At 43.0% G+C, this 23576-nt stretch overlaps 1 protein-coding gene across 1 annotated transcript in view; it reads left to right on the top strand.

Moving 5' to 3' along the window:
• LOC146189453 (guanylate cyclase 32E-like) overlaps positions 1 to 21875 on the top strand; it is a 102652-nt gene extending 80777 nt beyond the window's left edge. The window contains exons 13-23 of the mRNA XM_084605275.1: positions 1480 to 1584; positions 4176 to 4247; positions 8258 to 8426; positions 10862 to 11011; positions 13932 to 14106; positions 14198 to 14338; positions 15822 to 15945; positions 17294 to 17537; positions 17636 to 17734; positions 19276 to 19367; positions 21474 to 21875. Coding sequence (XP_084461401.1) covers positions 1480 to 1584; positions 4176 to 4247; positions 8258 to 8426; positions 10862 to 11011; positions 13932 to 14106; positions 14198 to 14338; positions 15822 to 15945; positions 17294 to 17537; positions 17636 to 17734; positions 19276 to 19367; positions 21474 to 21875 — 1773 coding nt within the window. The remainder of the gene's footprint in view (positions 1 to 1479; positions 1585 to 4175; positions 4248 to 8257; positions 8427 to 10861; positions 11012 to 13931; positions 14107 to 14197; positions 14339 to 15821; positions 15946 to 17293; positions 17538 to 17635; positions 17735 to 19275; positions 19368 to 21473) is intronic.
• Positions 21876 to 23576: the final 1701 nt, after the last annotated feature.

Here is a 23576-nt window from a genome sequence, read left to right as displayed (position 1 = left end):
CAGCGACAGCATCTATCACCGCCTTTTTCGTCCGAAGCTTTTTTTTTTTCATAATTCTTCTTCAAAGTTAGCTTTTCAGGAAAGAAAGGTACCTTATACGTTAAGGAGGACACCATGGATTGGTAGATACCTACACCTAGCTAGGTCAAGGTGCTGTTTTCATACCTTTACGAGAGTTTGCTTTTACTACTTATATTTGCCGGTTTCTTTTAAATTGCTCCGTCGCGGTCAGATTCAAGATGGCGGCAAAATCACATGGTCATAGCTACAGCGTTGGAAATAATTTCTTAGCTACCAGGTCACCACCCATACAATACAGTCCATTACCTGTTCCATCAGAGGTGACGTGATCTTAGAACAGCCGCTGTAACTTAAACGACGGCTCTATAGAGGATGTCAACTTGAGCAATCGAGTCTGTACATAGCACTAAGGCTTACAAACGCTGATTTCGATTCGAGAGCCAGGGACACCTTTTTGTCGCTAGACAAGGGACGCGCTGGAGTAGTAACGCACTGCGTAGCGGTCATGAAATAACGCGAAGGCACAAATATTGGCGCCCAACTTCTTCCTTTATCAGTTTGCCCTGCTGCAAACTGTGACCATGGCAAAAAAGGTAATGTAGCTAAGATCGAAATATATTGAGCAGAGTGCCACAATGGACAGTTTTTTTTTTTAGTAGAAACATTATGAGGATATATATATCATATATATCCTTATATATCGTGGGTTCAACTCGCACCTACAGCGCGTTGTTTTTCCTCCCGTTTTGCATTTAGTATCTTTCTCCCTAAAATCATCACTACTAATTCTGATAAATATCAATTACAAAATAATAAAAAAATATCCCCTATGTTTACCTTGGACAAGTAACCTATTGGCTCATTTACTTATATATCTTTTGATGACTAATGAAGCGGTTAAGGGGAACGCCTAGATATATAGCAAGACAAACGTAGGTTCCTAGCGTCGCATGAGATATACATGACGGATTAGCTTCATTGATAATTCCAGGGAATGTGCCCTTGTGTCTCGCGTACCGGGACATACTCGTCTGCTACGCAAAGTCACAGGCATAAGATGCGGCTTGCTCGGGAGGGCATTAAACAGGCTACAATGTTATTTTGGCTTCACATGGTATATTACCTGTTTAAATGCAAATTTTGTTCAATATTGCAGCGTACTTATTCCACAGGAAAAATGGCAGGAACGAGGGCTACGAAAGGCAGAGTGCCAAAACTTCAAGAAAAGATTTTGTTTTGTTTGAGACATCTTGCTTCCTTCAGTGCTCTGTCATTAGCGGCAAAACTTTAGATTTCAGTAAAGTGTGGACTTTCATTTTCAAGTTTTCCTTCTGATTTAAACTTAACGTTACAGGTATTTTCGTTTTGCAAGTTCTATCTTGAAGGTATGTAACGTAACGATGTCAAAAGAAGAAAAAAAAAAAACAGCATGATATTATCCGCTCTCACTTGGCACAGGTTCGCGAAATGAGGCACGAAAACATCACGCCGTTCATCGGAGCCTGCGTGGATCCACCCAACATCTGTATCCTTACCCTCTTCTGTGCAAGAGGAAGTCTCGAGGTGGGACTACATCTTCGTGTTCACAGTAACCATCTTCCCACGACAAGCTTTGAAAGAATATTTTCTTTTAGGGTTCCAGCAGTTTAATCTACGAGGCTGCTCAGTTATAAACTATACGCAAAATATTTGCAAAAAAAGCAATGACATTAATATAGCTTTGCATAAGCTTCGCTCCTTTTCAGATAGACATAAATCTTCCTTGTCGCCAAAATAGAAAGAAGGAAACGGAGCAGATTCTGCCGTCAAAGGGTCTCCGTAAACTACTACGAAAACTCTTGTTAGTGGAATTGAAGACATGGCATCCATATGCATGCATATACATTACAAGCATACGCCTAAATATTTTAAGGAACAAATGTCAGCATCGTCAACTGTCTCGAGAGCGCAGCGCGTGCCCTTGATTCTTTTCCTGTTCCATGAAGCAACTGTTGTAAAAATAAAATAAAAACAGCGCGCCCTTCAAAACCTCCTTACTGCATAATTTGACGCAGGGATATATTGAGCTGGGTAACGGAGATTTAGGATCATTGTTTGCGGCATTGTGCGTGCCTTGTGTGAAATGTTTAGCTACAGTGATGAGGTTTTTATCTGGGTAAAAAAAGAATTTTAACAAAACTTGGTTTATTGTTGTCGCTGTAATATAAGTTTCATAAACAGTTTTCGTGGTTTTCCAGCAAGCGCGCAACGAGAAAAATGCAGCTTCTCTTACTCATGAAACGGTCCATCATTGGAGAGTCACAAAAGAAAATACGCAAGGGCACAATTTCCAGTACGTGCTGCGCCTCGTTCTGAAGCCGAATATTGTGCGTGGGCCTGAGCATCAAATAGTATATTCTTGTAACATTATTCGGTGGCGTCCGGAGACGTTTTCTAAAAGCAGAACCCTTTTGTTTGTGTAAGAAGCAAGCTATGCTTAATACGTACACTAATTTGAATGTGGTTCGTGCTGTGAACCTCCAGTCCGTTAAATATCTAGGCACGCAGACACATGCGTACGATCATATAGTGACCCTCAGGCACCGTTATTTATTTATTACATCAGTATATCAGAATGACTGCAAATAAATCAAGAATGCTTTTCAGTCATCAAAAAGTACAACTTTGAAGCAAGTGTGCGGCAAATTCTAACCGTTACGGACGAGCCAGTATTTTAAATGTCATGTCTCACCAAGCCGAATCCTAGGCCTCGAATGGATATGAAGAAGCTACGGTATTATTTCCAGAAATATTGTCTCAAGATAGATGCATTTAATTATTCTTCAGAAAAAAAGCTAAATTTATTTAGCCTTACTTTTAATAAAAATATTATCTGCCGAAAATTAACACTACTTTCTATTCGCTCTGCTGCATTTCGCATCGCTATTTAATACACCCGGGTCTGCTTCCAAATTGTGCCCAGGGAAAGGTGGAACGTTATTACCTAAAACGCAATGGACAGCGCGGAATAGTCACCAATGCGATAGAACTCCTGAAACGACTCTAAACATCGCACTTGTCCAAAATTCGGGGGAAAATCCTCAGCTTGTGCCGAATGATAGCACGAGACTAATTTCTCTTTACCAACCACTCAAGCACATTCATTTGTCGGTCGCCCTCGTTACCTAGGTAGGTTGGGCGACTGCCCCGGACAGATGTGGTCCCAATTTTGAAACCCGGATCTGGTTGAATTTTTCAACTATGAAATTTACATAAATGCTGTATAGTTTTCCTTACTAGCTGTTCGCTCGTCTTGGGAGGATGGTAAAAATTTCTTTTCAACATTAGTGAAGATGGAAGCTTGGAGAGCCAGTTTCGAAAGTTTCCCTATTGCAGAGGCGACACGGATGAATAGTCACATTAGTAAAGACTAAAGCAAACCTGACTCGTTTGAGGATCGGGTAAATGTTCTACCACTCTAAATACTGGCCGCGCAATGTAATTAGGTCTATTTGCAGTCCGTTATGTAACTTTATAGAGACTTTCAATAGTTAAAAAAGAGACGCAAGTTCAATTTATTTGCAAATAAAAGCAGGGGATAGCTGTACCTGTACTACAACAATTTTGTCGTTGCACCTCGATAGAATGGCAGTCCAGCAGTTCGAGTTGTATGCATGACCTCCTCATGTATTGGTGAGGCAGTTAACTTATAATTTTCATTGAATTTAAGAACAAAAATTTAACATCACATAGCACTTGGGCGAACTCGCGGTGGAAACGCATATGCTTTTCTCTTCTTCATGAATAACAGTGTAGAAGCACTCCTTTCTTGGGTTTCATTTTTCAGCTCAATCCTGCCAGTGTTTTCAAATTGACGGTTTCCAGTACGTTCATATTCTGGGGGACATTTTATATACAGACTCGCTCTTGTATCTACTTGTTTGTGCGGTCTAATAGTATGTTTCTTACAGGAGCGTTCGCAAGTATCAACTTTTTCACTGAAAGGAAGTGGGGGTGTAAGTAACGGATACGAAACGCCAGTATGGCTTACTTTGCTAAAGCTGCTTATGGACGTTTTTCTTGTGTTTTTTCTGCTCCGAACTCGAAAAAATATAATGATATAACCTGCGCCCGACATCTGTTTCTCTGTTAAAGGTTTCTCTTGTGCCTTACAGGACGTGCTAAAGAACGAAGACCTGGATTTGGACAGCATGTTTGTCTCTTCCCTGGTGGCCGATCTTATCAAGGTTTACACCCTTTTTTAACTTATCAAGGTTTAGACTCTTTTTACCAGTAGAAATTGCGTGGCCCCATTACTAACAATGTGCGATTATAGTCCTGATGACAAGAGATGTCTACGCCCTGAGAAACTAATTAGATACATTTCGTGGTGGGACCGCCACACATTCATAGCTGGTTCCTTTTCGAGACAATGTATAACTTTTGTGTTGAAACTTTGTTCCTAAAAGGCAATAATGAAACTATTTGCCAATTAGTCTTTACTAATTTAATTTTTTTGTCGAATGAAAAATATAATGTATACTAAACCAGGCGAACCTTATATTCTGTTATTATATTACTCTGGCATCCATCGACTTTTTCTAAATTTTGGTTATATCTGTCTGGGACGCCTGGTGCTTATATATATAAAGAGCGAGAGAGATTATTTTAAATTTTAGACGGGCATTCTAATTTTACGTGGAGTGTTCACTGTGTCTGGTGGTCTAGTGCATACAATTCATGTAGACTTAACCTTGCTTTATATATTCGTTAATGCAAGTAAATTAATAATAATTATGCGACGGTAGATTAATAGATAGCTCTTAGGCAACACTGCCTAGTTGTTTTCTGTGCGGGAAAGTTATTGCGTTCTACAGAAACTGGTTATGAGATCACCCATATGTATCCAGTTAACGCACGCATTAAATGCAGAGAGGTTGGGTAATTTTCGTTAGGTGCCTGTCTCCAAGTTATTAGTTAGATGACATAAACTATAACAAATCGACTTTATGTTATTTACTCAGTGCTAAATTTTTATATCCAGAGATGGCCCGTGGCCCTAAATGAGGCAACATAATATTTGGAATAATATAAGTACATCGAACTGGGAAACTGAGCAGGGAACCTAAATTCCGCTTCGTTCCCTGCAAAGGATGCCGGTCAGTCTTCCCTTGTGTAGATGTGCAGATGTGAAGAACACATTTCTAGCATGAACGAGGTTTCGCGCTCCGTAGCTACTCTCGGAGAAGTTGGCTGTAGTAAGCAAACTAATTGGACTAGCCAATTCTGGCATGACATTATGGACTCATTGGTGCCGGGCATGTTACTAGTGAGAGAGAACTTGGGCAGCGCCGGGCCAAATGTTGACCATGCCGAACAAGGTGGCCTGAGAAAATAAATTATCTCTTTTTTTGTTCATCTCCAGATGGCGGCACCATACCGCCTAGTAACAAGCGCAGATTGATATCACTTGTACCAAGAAGCGTCTTCAAAATTCATTATGTGATTGTCGCTAGAAACGAAAGTTAGCTTTGCAAAGCACTTTGTAGAAAAGCGAGAAAGAAATTGTGGCCTGTAGAAGAATTCATGCGACCATACACATTTGCTTGAATAATCAATAGGTGGTACTACAGCATCGCTTTCATGTTTTTGTTTCCTATAGAAGCAATACTCTTAAAAAAAAAAAACATGGATATCAGATTCAGGGAAGAACCAGTATATAGTTCTTGTCTGACTCACTACTAGCCTTAGAAAAAGGATTCCTTGTAGCTGGGCTTTGTGTTGACAAGAGCGCTATTGTGTAGTTGTACTTTTGGAGACAAACGACTCTGAAGATGTATAGCGTCGAGACCTGCTTAACTAAAGAAAAACAAAGTATGCGGCGGAAGCAGTTACCACGGCCTTAGACACAGCATCGGCGCATTAGGTGCTGAAAGCGCGCTACTGTGCATTAGGAGTACCGTAAAAGGCTTATAATGTATTCTCTAAGTTCAGAGAAACATGTCTGCGCGAATGGAATAGAGGGTAGGCTCTTTGAGCAACACTGAATATCAAATGAAAATTCCTATGTACTTGTTTGCACTACGGCATAACCGACAAAACCTGTAATACGCGAAGTAAGCTAACGTCTGACTTACGTGGGCGTTGGTGTTTCATTTGGGATGCCCATCAATGATACTCCTCACAGTCTCTACCTCAGTGTAGATAACCTGTGCCATTGTCTTTACATAGTTATTTTAAGGCATGAACTTCCCAAACTACGTATTTCTTAGCTACATAGACTTCCAAACATTCACAGAATATTTATGCTGCTTAAACAATTAAATTTATTTCCTATTGTTTTAAATTGCGGTATGCAGAATATTCAACACGTTTATATGATTCTCATGAATGCAACGAAATCAGTAATTCTTGAACTATTAAAAAGAATCCTTCCAAAGAGCACAGCGTTCGAAGTTCTTGACGTGCGTGTACAACTAATATTTTTTTTATACATCCTACTTCGCTTGTGCACTCTTTGTCGCAGCGATAAAGTAACACTGAGCCACTGTTTTAGAGTCTGTGACATTCATCTATCTATGCGGCAAGTGGTATGCTTCAGATAAAGTCGGATGCCCGTGTCGATGTAAGGAGTGTCGTAGGTTTCTTGCAAAACTAGCGAATTAGTTTGACGCGCTCTGCATACGCGGTAATCGTGAATTATATTTAGACGATCATGTGAAGCTTTAGACTCAATTGTAAGAAGGTTAATGTATTGGTCAATAAGCTCCTATACCTAAAGCTTTTACTCACAGGTTGAAATCCTCTCGGCGTGGGGAGAAAAGGGCTGCAACGAATTAATCATGTAAATATTTTCTTTCCTCAGAGGAGATACGGTGCTCTTTTATGGCTCGGCAAGAATCGCGAGAGGTCCTATTTTTTCCTTTCTTTTAAAAGCCTCAGAATCGAATGCTCTTTTTTATCGTGCAGTTAATATTGTTCTATCGCTGCCGGGAACTCGTCTTCTAAGCTTTGTTTAAGCTTGAGTAAAAATGACCGCTTCTAGAATCTACTTTATTTTCGCGGTGAAATCTGGACGACGCTGAAATAAAGACGGGGAAAAAACATTAGTTGTGGTTTAACTCTGGTTAACTCTAGTTGAATAGCGAAAGCAACGGCGGAAGCTTCTTTTGCCTGCTACATTATTCCCCTAGCAGGCCCTATCAGTGTAAGGCGCTACATTATTGGGTACACTTAAGCTCATCTTTTAAGAGTATGACGCGAGAGCGTAAGCTATAAATGCGAAGGGTTCAATGCTGCTGAACCGAATGTGGAGCCAAAGCATTATCTGCCGGTTACCGAGCGTTGTTCTTGTTTTTCTTCTCCTCCTCCTCCTCCTTCTCCTTCTTCTTCTCCTCCTCCTCCTCCTTCTCCTCCTCATCTTCCTCCTGCTTCTTCTTCTCCGTCTTCTTCGCGGCTGCTCAAGGTCAAACGTGGCTCTTCCCGGGACGACGCGATGCGCCGAAACCTGGCGCAGTATTGTCGTCGCAATAAAACACCGTCTGTTTAGTTGTGCAGTGCAACAGAAATTCTTGCAGACAAATAATAAGATTGCCACTGACTTTTACAGCGTAAACAAATCCAATAGCTTAGATAAGAGAAAAAGAGTTCTTATGCTTTAAAAAAAGAATGCATTCACCACATTTCGTCGATGGGAGATTTTCAACACGTATGTGTCTGACATTTACGGACTAGGATAACTGTAACACTGCCGATACTTAAGGTAAAATTTTCTATCGTCGCAACGGATATTATCATACTGCTTTCAGGCGCAACCTTTTTTTGCGCAATTCAAACTGGATGTTAGCATAGAATTTATGTAGCCTGCTAAGTTCTGCCCGGTGAGCTTTTGTAGCGATAAAAGTCTAACTCCCAATACTTTGAGAAACTATGTCACAAGAGGAGAACGACTGAGATCGTTTGGCATTTTAGGACATACTGGGTCGTGATTTTCGACTGAGAAGTGAATTACACACGAGAGTTTATTTCTATTACGGTGTACTTGTCCTAGGAGGCGCGTGCGTCGTAAGCTTCCTTCTGAAATCATCTGCCTAGTAGACTTCCTGGACAATGTATCTTGTTGTCATGAAACGATGTTTCTTCCTTTTCTTAAAGATTTGGCTTAGCGCTTCACGCGAAATTCCTGTCTTAAAACACATAATGAGGTGACGAAGCGAGGATCGTAGTTTTATCCAAGAGACGGTGCCTTGGTCTGCAGGGTATGATCTACATCCACGATAGCGAAGTGGTGTCCCACGGAAACCTGCGCTCCTCAAACTGCCTGGTCGACTCGCGGTGGGTGCTGCAGATCTCTGACTTCGGCCTGCACGAGTTCCGAGCCGCGCAGACCTGTGTGCCGCAAGCGGTCTCCGAGAACGCCTACCGAGGTCAGTCAACATGCACACGATGAGTGGCAAATTTCGTACTTAATACATGGCAGAGCCTGGACTTAGTTGCTACTGCACTTCTGTATAAAAAACTAAAAACCAAAGGATGAGGGCGGGAGACAATGCAGTCGTGTCCTCGCCTCCTCTATAACGGCTAACGGCCTTGAGGGTAAAATAAAAATAAATAAATACACTGTCGGTTAGTTGTAGCTGACAACAACCTCAACTGCTTCTTATCTCTGCGTTACTCTGCTTAGGTTCCTTTATGACACTTTTATTTTTGACGCCGCCTGCTCATTCCTGATTTGCATTGTTAGAGGAAAACGCTACTATGGAATCGGCGGTGTGGCCATTGCATACTTTCCCTCATCAGATGCAAGATCGCTATGGTACTTTCTCAAAGCACACTTACGAAGCCCGATACACGTGGTGGGTCAGAAAAAATCAAGATGTCATTTTTTTTTCTATGCAATGGGGGCCATGGTATCAGACATCATGGCGCAGAAAGCATTTCCCGTTGTCGTTGCTTCCTAAAATGCTTATTGTGCTTCGTTATGTTCTGGACAAACTAAGATGTGTTTTAAATGAAAGTGAGTTTAAAGGAGAAATAATGTTTTATCCACAAAGCGTAATTTATTTTCTTTTGGTGGCGAATCGTTATGTTCTAAGTTTTATAAAATTAAATAAAGGTTGAACATAAAGGTTTTACTCGTGATTATTGAGCAGCCCCGTTTACTGCTACCCACGCGGATCGTCGCACACGCAAGCGCATTTTACGACGCGATTCATCGGAATTTTTTTATTCTGCGTTTTTCTAACCGACTCTTGCTTCTTAGTATACTGTCGTAAGGTGCACGTTATATGAAATACCGTCAGACATAAATAACAAGCATTGCTTAAAACAAGCACTATGAACGTGCCGGCATTGCCTAGTGGCAGCGTGTCCGGAAGGGTCCTGGAAGCCTGTATTCTGATATTACTTACACATCCATATCGAAAGCGATGCACAAGTCAGCAGCGCCTGGCAGCTCGGCCATGCAATTTTGCCTTGTTACGTCACACAGCCCGACATGCGTTCATGTGCACGGCCATGTCACCTGCCAGGTGTCATGTGCAAGACGCATGCGCGTGATGTTTCAATGGCAAAGTCGCCGGCAACAACACCGACGCCGCATTGTCTAGAGGACGAGGCCTAAATATAGTCATTCTGCGGTCATATTAAGTGGAGGGATATGCTTATATTTATATGTTATGACTGAGAGCTTCAACTTTGCATAGAAAAACTGGTGATGAGTTGCAACCGGTCTGTTGCGTCCTAAATTGCGCTATTATTGATAGTCATCACAACCAGGTACCGAGCATTACTAGAGGCACCTGAACTCAAAGTGTGCGATTCTTGTTATGTTACCAATTACTTCTGTGTTTCGGTTAGCGTCGCGTAAGGCAGGGCACTGCGGGCGTCTTGTTCTTCTACAGTTGCGAAATGCAACCTTCAGAGAATGCCTTGATAATTGCCATGAAAGAAAAGTCACTAAACAATCGCTAAACGCATTGTACTCCGCGCTGGAATAGGGAAACTGCTTCTGCGTGTAAGGCAGCTGTTAAATTTAGAATAACAATGCACACAGGACATATGACCAGCATGCGCGAAATTTTGTTTACTTAATTTTACAGTGCACGCTGTGCGGAAACAGAAGAGGCCTTGCAACATAACTTTACTTCCCTCATTAGCTGATTTTTTCTGCCCATTTTTAACACATACATCAAAGCTGAGAGGTTGAGTATTGAGTTCCATGTCTATATTATTGTAACTACAGTTCAGCTTTCTCATCCACACCTGGTCCACAAGCTAAGTACACTATAGCTTTTTTATAATTACGCCATAGCTTTACTCAATATGGAGCAGAAAGTTATAGTACAGAAACAGAGGTGCTTATCTAATGTATATCAAGGGCAGAATATATTTTTTCTTCTCCTTTCATAAATTTTCACCAATAATGTCTGCGGTTTCTAGTGTTTGATTCTTTCTATTTTCTTATTCCTTGCAAAACGGGTAAACCTAGGAGACTTCCAGAAAACAGACATATGTGCTAATTTGCTTCCCCTTATAAACTATATATATTAAGTGTAAAAGGCTTGATTAGGGGGCTGTTGGAGAACTGAGCACAATGTACAATCTCGCTCTGGGTTTATGACCCAACGCGCCTTCAATATTGGCTGTTTTGTTGTGTGTGTGTGTGTGTATTGGAAATCGCTTGTCAGCGAACTTAAGAACTGGCGAGACTCCTACAAGACTAGCGTCGTCATCATCATCATCATCAGCCTGATTATACCCACTGCAGGGCGAAGGCCTCTCCCATATTTCTCCACTTAACCAAGACTAGCGTACATACATACAATAATGATTTGCGAGACCGACCCGTGCTCCTATGCAGGTCTCCTTTGGCGAGCCCCGGAACTCCTCCGTTCGGCAAGTCCCCCATCGCGAGGAACGCAGAAGGGTGACGTCTATTCCTTTGGTATTGTGCTCTACGAGATAATCGGCCGCCAGGGTCCCTGGGGCTATAAGGCACCACCCACCCATGGTAAGGTTATCCTATATTGGCTCACTGTTCCTTATATTCTCTGCTCTAACTTACTTGTGCATCCTTCCCTCACTAAATAATGTACTTAGTCTCAATTGCCTGCAAGCATTCGGTTCAGTTGTCTTCATTTTTTTATATCTTCTTTCGTTCACCTATAGCTTAACTAGATATGACGCCTACATACCTAATAACGGAATCGTTTAATTATTTGCTTACTACAGTACAGTTGTTCATGCGGCCATTGTGCGCTGTACGGCTGGTAATTGCGTTATAAAAAGAAGAGACAGGCATTAGTAAAATAACGGGACACATCACAAGATACGACAGTTCTATATTTAATGCGTGCAAAACTGGAAGAATGAGGGTTTACTATATAAAATTGCTTCCTCTCCCTTAATCGAAATTAGATGTAAGCATGAATGGTTGCAGGCACACCACATTGTAGATGGTTGCTGCCACCATATTGATATTGGTCTACAGCACAGTAAATCACACCACGAGCTTTTTGTTCGGCCAGCTAGGCAGCGCGTTCAGTCGTTCTCGTAGACCATTCTTATTCCGTCGGAGCGATTGCCTGCAATTGTGCAGCATTATGTAGGCAGTGGCGGTCCGTGATAGCTTTGTCAACGGTTTGAGCGGTCGTATATTCTTGCCGTTGTCGGCAGGAGCGAGCAGTTTTCTGACATGGTGTATAACTAGCAAAGTGCTAGCTTTCCACAAGACGCTATATCTACTTTCATCAGGCTCCACTGCTCTGCGTAAGCAGCTATGACGATAGCTAAGTCAAATGCAGAACGGTTCACTTTCGTGTGGAGCCATGGCGAGACGCTGGCCTGAGAAGAACGTTGGAAAAGCAGCGTGTTCGAGCGCTCCACGAGTGCATATAGAACCGTATGCTAAAGAGCTGACTACGGAACACAGTGACAGACTCTAGTGATCTCACAGTTGCTCCGTCTTTACAAGATGGTATTTGGGAGGATGCGAACTTCCTGCAGCCGATAAAACTCGGATGTGAACTTGAGTTTTGGTTCCATTAATATCAATTACTTACGGCACTTCCGAGAGAATATATTATATCACTGTCCTGGAAGGTTTCTTGTATGACTAAAGACGAGATAACAGAATTACAAGAGTAAAACTTCTCCATCTTCCCGCTGAATAGGGAAATACTGAAGAGTTGATTTCGCTCACTGATAAATTCGATAGCACACTGAGCGAACACCTTGCAGGCAATGGGTTTCTTTTACTTGATGCAGTCAATAGGTGATGTCAACTTTCGAATGAATTGCAGATTACAGCAAGGTGAACTCGTCTCACTGGATGGGCGTTATTTCAGCAAGCGACCGCATAGGTCAATGCAATCGATTGAGGTTTGTGGTCAATGCTGGAGAGCAGTCAAAAATATTGCAGACGAGAGAAAATAACAAAAGACTATAATAAATAATGGCCACGAATTACCAGTGCGCCAATAACATTTATGAAATCGTATAAGTAAAGACGCAATGCTTCAACTAATGGTATGAAAAAATATATAGGATATTTCCAGTCATAACAAATACGCTCCATCCCAATTTACCTATAGTCATTTTCTTTTCGTTGTCCGGGTCTGCGGTTACTATATATGCTACGTAGAAATACTCAGGGGGTTCAGAGCCTAGCAAAATTGTCTAACATCATCTAATATTTGCGTGTCCGGGAACTGCTTTGCGCCTAGTCGGTCTCTTCTGGGAAAGTACACCGGCGTTCGAGACAGGGCCCCGTCCAGCCGATATTTATGAGGCAACTAGCAACTCCACACATATAGTTTCGCTTTTTGTATTACAGTTTGAGCACAGCTAAACGTTCGGCATTTTTTCCTCATTTTCAATCTCAGCCAACACCAAGGTACCGACTTTGAGCGCCGATCACAGCACGTCCCAAATGCAGCTTAGGCGGGCGCTACAAACTACGTGGTCATTGCATGTCTTGCGTTGGAGAAGGAGACGAACTTCACGAGTCGAGAAACAGATCCGTGCGAATACGATCCTGCTTTTGCAGTTTAAAGTAATAAGCTTAAAAGGAGTTTCGCATCAAGTGGTTTTCAGCGAAACGTATCAAGATGGTCATACTTTTCTCTCAACGAGATCTTCGAAGCATCTAACGAAATAATCCTTATCGATTAGTCTCGTGTGCACGCTACGTGCTCCTATTTCTTGCAAGCTTTGTTTTTCAGTCACAAGGGAGTTGATTTTGAGCTAGGAGTGTTGCGTTTAGCTCACAACATTGCATTTGATGCCTTAGATTCCATGGAGTGGTTAAAGGGCCTGAAGCTAGGCTTGAACAATCAGTGATGTCAATAAACTCGAGTCGAAAGTTTTCGCGGCATTCATAAGGAATATTCTCGTATAAAATTGTATTCATCGATCCGAGCTACTACATTTAATTTCGAGTAGCCTGACCGCTGCATCTGCGCTGCATCGTGATAAAATGTATTGGAAGAAACACCCCCTTAATCACAGTACAAACTATGTAGCTGTCGTGTTATTTCTATGTTTTTTCATAGGTCTCGTTTTCCCACGCTACTTTAAAAACTGAACTTGACCAAATTTCGCATTGGAAAGTCACATCTATACAGATTAGTTTGAACGAAGATTATATTCGCACCACTGATGCATCGCGGATGATGAATAAAACTTGGCTAAAAATAAAATCACAGAAAGAAAAACAAACTTTGGTAAACATGAAAAGGGGAAAATTATTTAGAGAGTGAAAGCATAAAAAGAGGCAAAATTTGTTATTTACTTTTCTGTCCTTTTTTGTGCATTGCCTTCCTTAAATATAGCTTTTCTGTTACTTGTATTCGAATGTTGTCTGCAACTTTTATAAAATGTTTGGTCTCATTAATTCGCCCATGTGATGATATTACTCTCGCTCTATGCAGAGGTGATCGAGAAGGTGCGGCGGCGCAATGCTGTCCCATTTCGACCCCCCGTTGAGTCGCTGTCGTGCGCGGACTATGTGCTGCGTTGCATGCAAGAGTGCTGGGATGAAAACCCCGACAGCCGGCCCGACTTCCGCTTCGTCAACGTTAAGCTACGCCAGATGCAGGCTGGCCTGTGAGTCGTCCTGCTCTATAATTGTGTCCTCCAGAAGCTGCCCCACAGTTTTCACATGGCTAAGCTCTACGTGTTTGGTGCCGTTCCGCAGAAAACCCAACATCTTCGACAACATGATTGCCATGATGGAGAAGTACGCATGCAACCTGGAGAGCCTCGTCCAGGAACGCACCACCCAGTTGGTGGAGGAGAAGAAGAAGACGGAGCGCCTGCTGCATCGCATGCTGCCCAGGTATACACGCGAAAGGCAGAGGTTAAGTATAGACTAGGAAACGTGAAATAATGCAAAGATTTGTAAATGTGTGACATACACGCTTTAGCACATTATTCTGTTGTGCAACCATATGTTGTTCCTTCTGCTCTACTTACTTCCATAAATTTGAGCTCAGAGTTGCTTTAAACGTTATGAAGCGTCCACCCCTTTCTTATGCCAATCTAAAGTTTATTGCTAGAAGCTAATACGTAGAATTGCATGTGTAAGCAATCGTTTACTTTATAGACCATATTTTCATAAAGAATAATTTTTCTTGTGCAAGTGCTGGGACAGGCACTTCCACAGAAATGGTCTGTCATTTCATATTCTGGTAAAAAAATGTAAACACATAAAAAATCCAAACTGCTGCTTTGGGTAGTCGCAAAACTTTACCTGAAGTTTAACACCGATGCTGCTGGTCACTTTTCGCGGTATGTAGCTTCACACTACCTCACGTTGCTGCAGTCACCTAAAAGCTGTTTATTCGCCCATATAGGTTTTATCTGCATTAATAATTACTGGTTAATTTATTACAAAGACATACATACATCCGGACGCCAAATCAGTAGTGACTGCTGGAGAATCAGTAAATTAAGAGCAATTTATTTATTATCTCGCAACACAAATGGAGACTCAAAAACGGTACGAATTTATCAACATAAAGGATCGCATTTCATGTACTGGCTTTTTGTTATGGAGACTAAATTGTTTCTTTTTTGCACATACTCAGTCTGTTATCCTTTTACGGCACGGGACTAAAATCTGTTATTCCTTTACAGCACCCTTCAGTGAGGCAGGTGCTGAGAAAGGGGCTGCTCTTTCTTTACTCCTTTTTTGCTTTGCTTTAATAATGCGCATGTTACTAGTTTGCGAGAAATGCCACCCGTAAACTGCAGCGCTAACAAAATAAACTTTAGACGCATGTCTCAATTACATGACATCTCAAGTCACCAAAAGCTGTCGCTTCGATTGAGATGCAAGAGGTGACTGAAAAAAAAAAAAAAAACTTCGTACTGCCGGCAGTATAGGAGACGTGGTTGGCAGAACGAATAATGAAAACTATAGAACCAGTAATTACTTAACATGGTTTTCGTCGATGATGGTTAGGTGCGTGACCGGCAAAATATTTTATATAGTTTTAGAATAAAAGTTTTCTTTTCTACGAAATTGAAGGAAATAGAAGCCAGCGTAGTAAATTCTACAGTAGATTAACTTCGCTAGAAGAATATATATCATTTCTTCTGTTAACCGAACGCTATTTACAAATTAGACTCGCATGTTCTAACTTCTGATACGAGAGGCAAGCAAACAGTACTGTTGCAAAAGCGATGCATTCCCGCAGTAACTAGAAGCTAACTAATCTCCATTTTAGTTTGATAAAAATGCCGTAGTTTTCAATTTCTTAACCGTACATAGAAAACATTGAAATGAATCACCTTTCTTGTTTTTTTTTTTTTCGCAGATCCGTAGCCGATCAGCTCAAGCGAGGCGAGAGAGTTGAAGCGGAGAGCTTCGACAGTGTCACAATTTATTTTAGCGACATTGTTGGTTTCACTGCACTCTCTGCAGTTTCATCTCCACTTCAGGCAAGTGAGGGAGAGGTTGACTCATGAGACTTTGTATATAAAGAGCATCATAGCGTCTTTGCGAACTCTATTCGAAATCTATTCTCTAATAGGGTTTTGGCTGAAGAATTCGCAACAGTGATTACCCCTCAAATCTTATCGTCGATTTTATATATTATAAACGGGCCCCCTTAAATTTATAGACGGGTCTTTGTGAGTATTCGAGTCAAATTTGAAAACTTCGCGTGGAGCCGCTGTTTTAAAAGTAATTTTTAAAACGTTCTCTTGACCACCTTTTGCAACCGATTTGGGTGACACATATGCCCGTGCAAGCCCCAGCTTTGATGTCACTGGGGAAGCTGGGCGCGCCCGCTCATTGGACGCTCGCAAGTTACATGGTTGGGAAGTGCGTGGTGAGGTGTAGTCATGACTTGTTTTCTTGTTTTTTTCTTGCACGTCAACGTGGACTGAGTGGAGGTTAGAGAGTATCGGAAAATTATTTCGATTTCCAAACTGTTGACTGCTAATGAAGCTCGTTTAAAAAGGTTTGGAGTGGGGGTAGGATTGACTAGATACCTATTTCCGGTCCGCGTTATATAGTTTTTGTAAATAACTTCTGATGAGCCCTTTAACGTTAAACCAGGCCGAAAATGCTTTATAAATTGCCGTATACACGTACTGACGTAATGCATTTAACTATGTTGTTAAATGATAGGTTACTGATTGCATGAAAAAGTACAACTACATCGCTTATAAGTACATCGCTTAGAATTTCAGCGTAAGAAGTTTGAAATGATCCCGACACATTGATTTCTCCTGTCAGCCCTTGCACAAAATGCGCTGCTTGTGCTGTAGTTCCCTGTTAAAAAGTTGAAACCATTTGTCCATCCTGCGACTTATGTTGAGGTTTCGATAAAATCCTTTGAGTCCTTTACTTGAGTGATACGTGATCATCACAGTCATAACTCAATGCATTCATGCTGTTGTCATTATTTCAGCCCTGCGTTAAAGGTACATTGTCTTCAGGTGTCAACCAAGGCTTGTGCCAGGTCATGTGCACGTGAATCAGCGCTTTTCCCAGCTTCGTTATTCTAAGGTGCTCTTGTTTTTCGAATACGCAACACTGAGCCTTGGAGCCACAAACCATCTACCCCACCGAAAAGTTCTTTTCATCCACAAACCGTCTCATTAGAATTGTACTGATATTCAATCCATTGATTTCTCTGAATTGAAACCCACGTCCATCTACTGAGGAAATAACATTACTATAACGACAGAGAGGTGTCAAGATCATTTTAATACAAAATTCGATTCATAGTGCCTTCTCCAAAGTGTCTTGTTTCCATGTGCATTTGCTTGCACCGATCAGGTTGTGGAGCTGCTGAACGACGTGTACACGTGCTTCGACTCCATCATCGGCGCCTACGACGTGTACAAGGTAGAAACCATCGGTGACGCCTACATGGTGGTTAGCGGACTTCCCATCCGCAACGGACTACGTCACGCCGGCCAAATCGCTTCCATGGCTCTCCACCTGCTCGCAGCTATGCGTTGCTTCGAGATACGACACCGGCGGGGAGAGAGACTGAGGCTCCGAATTGGTATCCACTCAGGTGAGGCATTTTCTCTAAAAGCTCTCAGATGTACACGCGTCTTCTGACTACTTGTAACCAATTAATTACGCAACGCATTGTCCACCTTACCCTTCCAGGTCCTTGTGTCGCTGGCGTTGTGGGCCTCAAAATGCCACGCTACTGTTTGTTCGGTGATACCGTGAACACAGCCTCTCGGATGGAGTCCAGTGGAGAAGGTGAGGAACCGCGTGGATAGTTGTCTTGCTAGTCTCATCTGGTCCCTAGCACCTAGGAAATAAATATTAGACTAATTTCTGTGAGAGCAGGTTTATCCACCACAACTAGTGCTTGCTTTTGACGTCTTAGAGCAGCAGCTTGAAAAATGTGTGACAGCCTAGCTGTTCACGCAGATTCCTCATTCGTTCATACATTCCTGAAGATGAGAAAACCATTACCGCCGAAAAGCCTTACGCAGTGATGTGTTCCTTACATATCGGTTTTCAGCTTGCAGGATGCTGAGCTTAAACAGTACTAACTGCATTTGATGACTGCTTTCAGCGTCAAAGGTCACTCAGTGTTACGCAACACACCAGAGGCTTTTTACTGCATTGGTCGCACCCCGTATTAGGGTCGTGCCTGCTCAAGGAAGTAGCTCACCAGGCTGTTTATATTGTATTAAGTCTGAACAACATGATGCACAAAAGCACAATACTTAGTACTGCTCAATTATAATAAATATTGTTACGTGGCACAAGCAAGACGACGGCACAATATGGCGACAGTTGAACGATAATTTTAATGGCTGGCCTAGCGCGAGGGCTCTTCTCGCGGCAGTGGCGATCTTCTTTGCAACATTTGCCGGGGTCACCGGAAGATCGACCCGATCAGTTCGTTGAAAGCGGTGGTGACTTGACGGCAAGGATGATCAAGAAAAGATAGAAGGGAATGATATGCTTGCTACCACGATGACGAAGAACTCGATGATGCTTGGGTGATCCGCCTCCCCTGGAGCTCTTCAGCCATACGCCACCGAAGCATCCATGGGACCGATGGCTCGAGGTCGCGTCAGGCGGCTCGGCGGGGCGGGGGTTACGTGTTCTTGTCTTTCGGATTTCCGGGTCCGCCGGGTGTTTGCTTTGGTCTGGTCTCTGGTCAGTGCATGTGTACGCCTTGTCTTCAGACCCCGTTTGGGGGTTGGGCGGCGGTAGTTGGTCGGGTCTGGACAGGAAGGGCTGGGGCGAAGCTGCACGGCGTTATCCCAGAGCTCTCGTTCGATGGGTCCCGGCGTAAGGATGGCGTCGATGCTCTAAGGCGAGGATAGGGATGACGTACCCCGCGTCTCCAACCAAAATGTTACGTGGTGACAAGCAAGACGACGGCACAACATGGCGACAGGTGAACGATGATTTTAATGGCTGGTCTCGCGCGAGGGCTCCTCTCGCGCCACTGCTTATCTTCTTCGCTCTTCTGTGCTGCGGCAACAATCGCCGTTCTGCGCATCACAGTAAGCAAATATGCTGGCCTTAGCAGTTAGTGACCGACTGCTGGTATGTTTTAGGATATATATGTACCATTATTCCTTGTCTTAGATTTTGTACGTGTCTGACTCTTATCCATGCCATTTTTACGGAATAAATAAAATCTACTTTTGAGGGACCTTGATAGGCATGCCCCACCTCATGGCTCAGTAATTCCTGATGATAACCTTTTGTACCATGGAAATATTCGAAAGCTTTTGTTCATTATGGAACTTCTTTGCTATCCTTCCGCCGTTTAGCACTGAAGATACACGTCAGCGAAGCGTGCAAGGAAATCCTGGACAGACTGGGTGGATACTACCTCGCAGAAAGGGGCATCATACAGATCAAGGTAGGAACAAAGAGACTTTGAATGGGGGGTGTGGTAGCGATGAGCATGTTTACCTTCTTGTGCAATTCGAGCTGCATTTTACAGCCCATTTGGTCGAACATCAATGCGCAAGACAATAATGCTTGCCTGACATATTAATCTACTCTTATTCCTCGTTCTACTAGCCTGTAAGACGAGCTGCTAGTGGGCTGCGTTTGAGGGAATCGTCGAAAAAGAAAACGAAAGTGAGACGGGAACACAAGGAGCTCTTGTGTATGTGGTTTTCATGCACACCAAGCTTGGAGCATTAAGCTAATCCAGAATCAAACGACTGGCAAGAGACAAGGCAGGTAGATGGAAATCGCGCAGAAGTCAAGAGCCGCAGCTCGGGCACTTATGCAAGTTGCGTACTCGTGATATAGGGATAGCAGCGGACCTCACGCCTCATTAATTTTTTCTATCCCATAAAATTCATATTGTATACACTTAGCTAAGGAGCCTGAACTGTGCCTTAGCGGAAATTTTTAATTCGTATTTCTGTGTACAAGCAGGGCGCCTGCACAATGCAGGTTTGAGATACAGCTGTCATCTGAAAATACATTGTAGTTTCTTCAACGCTATTGTTTCACCGCTGCTCGCCGCAGGCTGAACTCCTCACTCGGGATTAATGTTCGATTCTATACATTGCATTAAGTCCTTCTTGATATTATTGGCCATTTTGTTGTAAATATTGTAACTAGGCCCCATTCTTAGATGGCCAAACTCAAACTGCTCAGGTAGAAAGGGTAACGAACAAAGACCAAAGTTTACCAAGGCAACGGAACACAGGCGCCGCTCGGAATCCTCGGCGCGCGACGCACTAACACCCAAGGCCCAACAGAGGTGCTCCTGCAGAGTCCGGTTTCGAGCGACGTAGAGGGAATTACCTCGGAAACAACAATACTGTTTACATGAATTCACTTGCCACTGGCACGTGAATTCTACTTTAAAAGGCTTGCTGCAGCAGAGTAAGACAACTGCGTTAACTAGACATCCACCAGGCCGGCGCAGGTAAATATACATGCATGTTAGGCATAGATGCTACTTCTGAAAGTTTTCAGAATATTTTGTCTTTGATACAGAATCAGCGACGCATATAGAATCCTTGGTTTTAATTGAGTGAATATCATAGTTACCCTTTTAGTCTGCGACTGTTCATTTTTACAACAATGATTATAATAACGTAGGACACACACCAGCATGGTGAACATTGCACGGTTAGTAGTCGTGTTATATTTTTATTTTTTGCCCAAGCAGTCTGTTAATCGTACAGCGCGTCTAGTTTCTGACAAACTGCGCTGTGACTAAGAAAAAGCGATAACCTACCCATTCACGAAATGGAAACATCTGATTGTATAGCTTCTTAGTAATCTATATTTCTCCCACTGTGAATGATGTGTTCCCTAGTGAAGAAAGCAAATTTTATGTTATGCTTTTTTTAACTGCTTTCAGGTTTTGCTACAGTTAAATGATAATAAAATACCACCGCTCTTTTTCTTCTCCGATCTGCAATCCCCACCGTGGTTTTACCCTCTCAAAAAGCATTCTCGGTATACGTTGTCATCAGAGTTTTTTAAAAAAAGCAAACACTGTGCTAAATATAAAACAATGACTGTTATAGTGTGATGCATCGCCAATAGAACTTCGATAAGATTGGGGATCGTGTAGCAAAAATCAAGACGTAAACAAAGAAAATAAATAACAAAAAAAATTAGCTTCTGGTCTCAGTGTCCGCCAGTACTTTTGAGCACGTTTTCCTGTAGGGTCTACAACATTATCGTCTTCTGAGTTCTTGTTTCAAACGGTGAGAGGAATGCGCAGTCAAGTCTAAAACGTTGTAGTCGATGTTACTGAGAACTTACAATATTCTCCACTGGTTTTTATTCTTTGCGCGTTTGTACACCTTTACTTCCTATCTGAAGACATAGATGGTTATTTATATGCCGTGCACGTGGTTGCTGGTGTACTCAAGGTAATTTAACAGACAGCCACTCTTTACCGCACGGGTCTTGTTCAGCGTCTTTGACTTCTATTTCTGCGGCATGTTATGCGAGATCAATAAACCAAGGACAACGTCTCATATTTCAGGGAAAGGGCGAGATGCGCACGTTCTGGCTTGTGGGCAGAGAAGGCGGCGACTTGACACCGCCTGCATCCTCAGCGGGAGGGGCCAACAGCTCGGCGGCGTCGCTGGCCGATGCCGTCAGTAACAGCGGCGCAGAAACCGCAGCTGGCCGAGAAGAGCTTCTGGCCGCGTTGGGCGGCCGTGCCAGCAGCGACGAGGCGAGCTGTCTACTGTCCGACGGACCACACGGAAGCAGCCCACGCCGATATGCCGCAGTTCACAACGGAAGCTGCCTGAGTCTCTTCCACGAGTGCAAACGCAGCCTTTTAAAGGAATTACGCAGAGACTACTGCACCAGGCCCAGCGGGTACCGCTCGGCACCGATCATCGTCTGTCGGGACAGGCCAGCCGTCGAGCCCTGCTGAGTGTGGTTTAGCCGTTGGTAGTGTACGTGCATTTAATGTCCCGAGGACGTCCACCAGTGACCTATGGTGCTGCATTCCGATATACAAGTGCCGAAACTTGGCAAACGCGAGTGAAGTCCGCAAGGAGTTGCGCCTGTGGAGCTGATCAGCAGGAGATAAACGGTTCTTTTTGAAGCGACTAGGTTACGCGCGGTTGGCAGCAAACGAGCTTGAAGAATGCGTGATTCCTAGAAGTCGTGCATTCGTGAGAACTGTGGCATGACGTCGGAAGTGCGGAAGTGCTTTGAAAAAAGTCTCCCAGCTTATCCAAGAGACTGCTAACGTTTCTTTCAGAACGGTAAACGGGTACTTAGCAAGTTAAACCATCGAAGAAGGTTGTTAAGGCTAATTACACAGCCAAAAACTTGGTGGCAACGTAATATATGTGAGTGATATTCATAGCGATAGAGGCACTCTAATTTAAAAGAAGCAGAGAGGCTGACGCGAGAGATGAATGTGAGAGAATGGCGGCTCAAGGCTGCTGCAGAATCAAATACGCGTTGGCAGGTTTGATCGAATATATTGAATAAGTACGACAATACGGTAGTCCTCTACAGTATCTGTACTCTTGATCATAATGCCGTCCATTCAGGCCAACGGATATACGGTAGTATTTAAACTGGGGGCGAGTATTAGCCCCAGGAAGAGCCCTGTGGCTGTGAGTATTTTTCAATAAAGTCTTCATGATCAACCCTTATATGAGCAAGGAGTGCGTGAGAGAAACTGGACATTTTAATTTGCCTCTTGCTGATTTTTCAGAAAAAATAAAAACGAAGCTGCAATTTCAGAACGCCAGTTCAGCCCTTCCTGGACTCCCAAGACCTAGATGCGCTTTACTGCTTCGCAAGGCACTATGGACCTTCTTCGTTGACATCTCGGCATCAACCTTTCTGTAGATTTCAGCTGCCTGCGGAGCATACCCTGTGTCTTTAAATTTTGTTTATGACTCAGGTGTGCAGAGTACGGGCACTGCGCGCATTTTTCATCGCTTCTTATACATGATCCAAGTGAAACCTTCCTCAACTACGATGCCTGTTGGTGTTATTAGAGAATAACAAGAACTTTATCTTGCCCCATTGGTGCGTCTCTCTTGAGCATAATTTTCACTTGTTCGGGGCTAGTACACTCGAAAGGGACATTTTATAAACCCCTCTGACAGCATAACTCGCCCATAGGCGTATTATGCTGGACATAATTTATGTCGAAATTGGCAGAGGCCACATTTTGTGATCGCCCGGATGAAATTTGAGAGGATACTCTTGGCCAGATTTGGAAACCGCCAACTCGTTCGGCATAGCCGAATTAGGCTGGATATCAAGTTTGGTCCAACTCGGCGAAGGTTAAATTCTGGGTTGGTTCGGAAAAAATTTGAGGGTTGCCCGGGGATAATTGTGGGCTCAGCGCCGTTTTCGACATCGCTGAATTAGGCTGGACCTGGGTATCTTGCACACGTGTCGATGCGTCCGGAGAGGCCCTTGCTATGGCGTAGGTGACTAGCGCCTGCATTTCTTGTTGGAGGTCCAATCATGGCGTCATTTGATCTTCATTAATGGTAGCAGTATAGTTAACAGCTCAAAACAAATGTAAAAATCAGCATAGGCTTTTGACAATAGCAGGTACGACTGTGTACCTAGCACGCGTGTGTTGTACGAAACAATTCCA

Source organism: Amblyomma maculatum, chromosome 5 (assembly GCF_055883805.1).
Source record: "Amblyomma maculatum isolate TAMU_Amacu chromosome 5, ASM5588380v1, whole genome shotgun sequence".
Lineage (NCBI taxonomy): Eukaryota > Metazoa > Arthropoda > Arachnida > Ixodida > Ixodidae > Amblyomma > Amblyomma maculatum.
Note: the sequence above shows the minus strand (reverse complement) of the source record. Positions and strands in the feature narration are given on the sequence as shown.